The 7244-nt window shown below is 37.6% G+C and overlaps 1 protein-coding gene across 1 annotated transcript; it reads right to left on the reverse strand.

The window, feature by feature from the left end:
- Positions 1-515: 515 nt before the first annotated feature.
- LOC121373602 (gastrula zinc finger protein xLCGF3.1-like) lies at positions 516-1823 on the reverse strand. Its single transcript, XM_041500296.1, has one exon. It carries the CDS (start codon positions 1720-1722, stop codon positions 700-702), a length of 1023 nt encoding a protein of 340 aa, XP_041356230.1. The 5' UTR covers positions 1723-1823; the 3' UTR covers positions 516-699.
- Positions 1824-7244: the final 5421 nt, after the last annotated feature.

A 7244-nucleotide genomic window follows, 5' to 3' on the forward strand; every position in this document is an offset into this window, starting at 1 on the left:
TAAAAGGTACAATGTTTTAATCACAAGATTTTCTTCAAACACATTCAGGTGCGTTAATAATGTTTAAAAAAAACAAAAAAAATTCAATATCAACTTTCCACTGGAATTTTTCCAGCATTATTAAAACGGAAACATCATGTACCCAATTTATAGTTATTGTAAGGAGATGCAAAGTGACGTCATTGGAATACTGACATCATTCAAATTCAAAACTAATTATTTCAATTACTGTGTATTTGTTTGCTTTTTAGTATACACATGCTTTACAATTTACAGCTGTTGATACATGTGTACTCTTTACTTATGGGCGTATAAATATCACGTAACTTTAGAACAGGTTGTGATTTGGTTTTCAAGACATCAATTAACAAACATTACTCCGCCGTTAAGGAAACGTTAGTTTGTAAACAATGACTGGAATGTTCATTTAGCAAGACAGTTCTACGGTAATAAACAGAATATTACATTCGTGTCCATGACAGACGATGTTTACGACACTCGGGAAATATGATAATTTAGGCACTCGTGTCGTAAACATCGTCTGTCATGGACACTCATATAATATTCTCTATTTATGTTAAACCAGTCTGTGCATTTTCAACGTGTTAAACGTTTCTAATTTCTATGAATAACAAATGGCTTTTCAGCTGATAACCGTGAGAGAAACATTCTGTGCACGCGTCACACCTGAAAGGTTTATTACTTCTGTGAACAACCATGGTGTTTCAAGCTGCTATTGTATGAGAAACATTTTGCACATATCTCACATTTGAAATTCTTATCACCAGTGTGGGTGTTCATATGATGTTTCAGGTGGGTATTTTGTGTGAAACATTTTGCACATACATCGCATTTGAAATTCTTAAGACCTGTGTTAATCAACATATGTCGTTTCAAGCTGTAATTGCTTGGGAACGTTTTTGCACATACATCACACTTAAAATTCTGAACACCAGTGTGGATGTTCATATGTTGTTTCAATCTGCCATTGCTTGACAAACGTTTTGCACATACTTCACATTTGAAATTCTTAACACCAGTGTGAACCAACATATGTTGTTTCAAGTTGGTATTTCGTGAGAAACACTTTGCACATACCTCACATTTGAAACTCTTAACACCTGTGTGAACGAACATATGTTGCTTCAAGCTATTATTTTCTGAAAAACATTTTGCACATACCTCACATTTGAAATTCTTAACACCAGTGTGAGCCAACATATGTCGTTTCAAGCCAGCATTTTGTGAGAAACATTTTGCACATACGTCACATTTGAAATTCTTAACGCCAGTGTGAACCAACATGTGTCGTTCCAAGTCGCTATTTTGTAAGAAACATTTTGCACATACCTCACATTTAAAATTCTTAATACCTGTGTGAATCAACATGTGTTGTTTCAAGACTTGATTTAGTAAGAATGATTTTGAACAAACATCACATTTGAAATTCTTATCTCCATTGTGAATTAATATATGCTGTTTCAAGTATCTTTTCTCAAGAAAACACTTTCTGCACACCTCACACTGATATGGTCGTTCACCAATGTGGATCCTCATATGCTGCTTAATCCGCCACTTGTAAGAGAAGCACTTTAAGCACATCCCACATTGGAAAGGCTTCTCACAAGAAGATGCTGACGTTTGTTCCTCCAGATGAGGGATGTTTTGACAATGTTTTGAAGAGACCTCACGTTCGACACATCTATCATCACTGCTAGACATTTTTTCTCTTTTAAGACTGAGTACCTTCGACGTTTTGATCTGATTCACAACATCGCGTTTCTTTATCAGACTCTCTGAAACGAACCCGGAATGAACATTTCCTTGTCTCCCAAGTTTTAGGATGAATAGGAGTACTGAAACAGAACCGGTAAATAGATAAATGAACAATCTATGACTTAAAGAAAATGAAAATAATTAATAATCAACTAATATATCTGGAATATCTAAGGTGTGCCATCGACCTTGGGGCCAACTCATCTTTCTTTCATCCAAGCAGTGATTTTTACTGTCCACCTATAAATATGCGAACAGTCCAACTCCTGATGGTTGCTGAGTAGAAGATGCTTTAACCCCAGTCTGCCTGATTCAGTGATTATCCACTGTTTACATTCAAAACTTCTTTTTGTCAAGATGTTGCTCAAGAATTTTGCCATCGATGCAAATCACTCGCCTGGAGCTTACGAGGAGAGTGACTTATCACGGTTTATAAAAGATTGTGTTTGTGAATTGTTTAACAGTTTATATTCTACGAACACGTGTCTGTCCCAAGAACAGAAAATATGTAAACTAATCCAGTTCAAGTGACGAACAGGTGTGTCAAACAGTCCAGCCTGTGTACTATTTTAGAGACTACTATTGCATGTCAAACGTGCCAGCCCGTGTACTACTTTGGAGACATACTATTATATATGTCAAAGACAGTCCCAGCCCATGTACTATTTTGGAGATTACCATTACATATCAAAGACAGTCTCAGCATGTGCACTATTTGGAGACAACTATTACAAGTCAAAGAGTCCCAACCCTTCTACTATTTTGGAGACTACTATTACATGTCAAAGGCAGTCCCAGTCCGTGTACTATTTTGGAGACTACTATTACATATCAAATACCGTCCCAGCCCGTGTACTATTACACGTCAAAGACAGTCCGAACCCTTGTACTATTTTGGAGACTACTATTACATGTCAAAGACAGTCCCAGTCCGTGTACTATTTTGGAGACTACTATTACATATCAAATATCGTCCCAGCCCGTGTACTATTACACGTCAAAGACAGTCCGAACCCTTGTACTATTTTGGAGACTACTATTACATGTCAAAGACAGTCCCAGTCCGTGTACTATTTTAGAGACTACTATTACATGTCAAAGGCAGTCCCAGGTAGGCACGCAACGATACGATCAAAACCGAATTGCGAAATATTGCGATACAAACAACCGTATACAATAGTGGTGTTTGTATGTTTTTATCTTTAATCATGAACGTGGATCGATAAACATCAAAACATAAAAGCAGCTAACACGATTGTATAACTAAACGATTGTATAACGTAAGACTAAACGATTGTATAACGTAGTCAGACAGACAGAAAGACAGACAGACAGACACATAATTTTTTTTATTAAAGTCTCATCTTATGTAAACAATAGTAGTTGCCGATTGGAAGAATTTGACCTTTACTGTCTCTAAAAGTCCGAACAACAAAGTTAACTACCTTTAATTACCAGTAAATGTTCCCGACGTTTTATTAAGACAGAAATAATAAAAACAGAATTGCAATGACAAAGGTTCCACATACTAGATGGCCACCTATATCGACTTCAATAACATCTAGGACAAAAAACATCGTTGTTGCCATTTCGTGACATAATTAATAAAATCATAGGGGAGGAGTGGGGGGGGGGGGGGGGGGGGAGATCTGTTTGTCTTACTATTTCCCGTTAAATAAGATACAAAGGAAACAATAACGTCTAAAAATCGCGATATGCAAAACTGTATCGCGGATCGTATCGAGCTGATGCAACATCACGGAATACCGGTATACCGCTTTATCGTTGCAGCACTAGTGCCAGTCCCTGTACTATTTTGGAGGTTACTATTGCATGTCAAAAGGTCCCAGCCCGTGTACTATTTTGGAGACAACTATTACATACCAAAGACAAGCCCAGGCCATGTACTATTTTGGAGATTACTATTGCATGTCAAAAGGTCCCAGCCCGTGTACTATTTTGGAGACAACTATTACATACCAAAGACAGGACCAGCCCATGTACTATTTTGGAGAGTACTATTGCATGTCAAAAGGTCCCAGTCCGTCTATTTTCGAGACTACTATTAAATGTCAAAGCATTTCCCAGCCCGTGTACTATTTTCATACTACTATTACATATCAAAGACTGTGTCAGACCGTGTACTATTTTGGAGACTGCTATTACATATAAAAGACAGACCCAGCTCGTGAACTATTTTAGAGTCTACTGTTACATTCTGCCTGTTGTTTGGACTAGTCCAATACGATAATGTGCGGACTGCGATTAATTGTGTTGGTTAGAAGGAATTTAAACTTTTTCTTCTCTCGTAATCATTTTGTACAATGAAGGAGTATTTGTTGTTGCTGTCGGGTTTTTTCCCAGGGTTATTTTATTTTATTTTGTTCTTGTTACTTTTAAAAAGGTGGGTAGGTGAGTTTTGTTTCAGTATTTTTTTTTACCATTGTTGTTCTTGTTTGTTCGTTTATTTGTTGAGGGAGGTTGCTCGTTTCGTAGTTTTTGTTGTTTGTGTTTGTTTGTTAGGTTGCATGTCAAAGGCAGTCCCAGCCTGTGTACTATTTTGTTCACACCTATTACATATCAAAGACAGTCGCAGACCGTATACCATTTTGGAGGCTACTATTACATGTCAAAGACAGTCCCAGCCCATGTCCTATTTTGGAGACTACTATTACATATCAAAGACAGTCCCAGCCTGTGTACTATTTTGTTGAGAGCTATTACATATCAAAGACAGTCGCAGACCGTGTACTAATTTGAAGACTACTATTACATGTCAAAGACAGTCCCAGCCCGTGTACCATTTTGGAGACTACTATTAGATATCAAACACAGTTCCAACCCGTCTACTATTATGGTGACTACTATTACATGTCAAAGACAGTCCCAGCCCATGTACTATTTTCGAGACTACTATTACATATCAAAGACATTCCCAGCCTGTGTACTATTTTGTTGATACCTATTACATATCAAAGACAGTCGCAGACCGTGTACCATTTTCGAGACTACATTTACACATCAAAGACAGTCCCAGCCCGTGTACCATTTTGAAGACTACTATTACATATCAAAGACAGTTCCAGCCCGTGTACTATTTTACAGATTACCATTATATGTCAAAGACAGTCCCATCCCGTGTACTATTTTGGAGACTACTATTACATCTCAAGGACAGTCCCAGCCCGTGTACTATTTTAGAGACTACTATTACATGTCAAAGACAGTTCTAGCCCGTGTACTATTTTAGAGACTACTATTACATATCAAAGACAGTCCCAGCCCGTGTACTATTTTGAAGTCTACTATTACATATCAAAGACAGTCCCAGCCTATGTACTATTTTAGGGACTACTATTACATCTCAAAGACAGTGCCAGCCCGTGTACTATTTTGGAGACAGCTATTACATATCAAAGACAGAACCGGCCTGTGTACGATTTTGGACACTACTATTACATGTCAAACACAGTTCCAGCCCGTGTACTATTTTCGAGACTACTATTACACATCAAAGACATTCCCAGCCCGTGCACTATTTTAGAGACTACTATTACATTTCAAAGACAGTACCAGCCCGTGTACTATTTTAGAGACTACTATTACATGTCAAAGACAGTACCAGGCCGTGTACTATTTTAGAGACTACTATTACATGTCAAAGACAGTAGCAGCCCATGTATTATTTTAGAGACTACTATTACATGTCAAAGACAGTACCAGCCCATGTACTATTTTAGAGACTACTATTACATGTCAAAGAAAGTACCAGCCCATGTACTATTTTGTTGATAGCTAGTACATATCAAAGACAGAACCGGCCTGTGTACGATTTTGGACACTACTGTTACATGTCAAACACAGTTCCAGCCCTTGTACTATTTTCGAGACTACTATTACATATCAAAGACATTCCCAGACCGTGCACTATTTTAGAGACTACTATTACATCTCAAAGACAGTACCAGCCCGTGTACTATTTTAGAGACTACTATTACATGTCAAAGACAGTACCAGCCCGTGTACTATTTGAGAGACTGCTATTACATGTCAAAGACAGTACCAGCCCTTGTACTATTTTAGAGACTACTATTACATGTCAAAGACAGTCCCAGCCCGTGTACTATTTTAGAGACTACTATTACATGTCAAAGACAGTCCCAGCCCGTGTACTATTTTAGAGACTACTATTACATGTCAAAGACAGTCCCAGCCCGTGTACTGTTTTAGAGACTACTATTACATGTCAAAGACAGTACCAGCCCATGTACTATTTTAGAGACTACTATTTCTTGTCAAAGACAAAGACAGTACCAGCCCGTGTACTATTTTAGAGACTATTATTACATGTCAAAGACAGTACCAGCCCGTGTAGTATTTTAGAGACTACTATTACATGTCAAAGACAGTACAAGCCCGTGCCCTATTTTAGAGACTACTATTACATGTCAAAGACAGTACCAGCCAGTGTACTATTTTAGAGACTACTATTACATCTCAAAGACAGTCCCAGCCCGTGTACTATTTTGTAGATTACAGTTATATGTCAAAGACAGTGCCGGCCAGTGTACTGTTTTGAAGACTATTATTACATATCAAAGACAGTCCCAGCCCGTGTACTGTTTTGAAGACTATTATTACATATCAAAAACAGTCCCAGCCCGTGTACTGTTTTGAAGACTATTATTACATATCAAAAACAGTCCCACTCCGTACACTATTTTAGAGACTACTATTATTTTTTTTTTTTTTTTCTTGTTGCTTTGAAAAAAGGTCGGTAGGTGAGTGTTGTTTTTGCATTATTTTTATTGTTGTTCAGGTTTGTTCGTGTTTTTTTGTGTTCTGTTGTTTTGTTTTGTTTGGGTTTTTTTGGTGTGGATGTTGCTTCTTTGGTTGTTTTTGTTGTTTGTTAGACTGCATGTGAAAGACAAACCCAGCCCGTGTACAATTTGGAGACTACTATTACATGTCAAACACCGTTCCAGCCCGTGTACTATTTTCGAGACTACTATTACATATCAAAGACAGTGCCGGCCAGTGTACTATTTTGAACACTACTATTACATCTCAAAGACAGTACCAGCCCGTGTACTATTTTAGAGACTACTATTACATACCCAAGACAGTACCAGCCCGTGTACTATTTTAGAGGCTACTATTATATGTCAAAGACATTCCCAGCCCGTGTACTATTTTGAACACTACTATTACATGTCAAAGACATTCCCAGCCCGTGTACTATTTTGAACACTACTATTACATCTCAAAGACAGTCCCAACCTATGTACTATTTTAGAGACTACTATTATATCTCAAAGTGTCAGCACGTGTACTATTTTGAACACTACTATTACATCTCAAAGACAGTACCAGCCCATGTAGTATTTTAGAGACTACTATTACATCTAAAAGACAGTACCAGCCCATGTACTATTTTAGAGACTACTATTACATGTCAAAGACAGTGT

Source organism: Gigantopelta aegis, chromosome 5 (assembly GCF_016097555.1).
Source record: "Gigantopelta aegis isolate Gae_Host chromosome 5, Gae_host_genome, whole genome shotgun sequence".
In the NCBI taxonomy this organism is placed as follows: Eukaryota; Metazoa; Mollusca; class Gastropoda; order Neomphalida; family Peltospiridae; genus Gigantopelta; species Gigantopelta aegis.

What these genes read in the sequence shown, in the direction of transcription:
- LOC121373602 (XM_041500296.1), bottom strand. Translation starts at nt 1,722, where the DNA reads ATGTCTAGCAGTGATGATAGATGTGTCGAACGTGAGGTCTCTTCAAAA.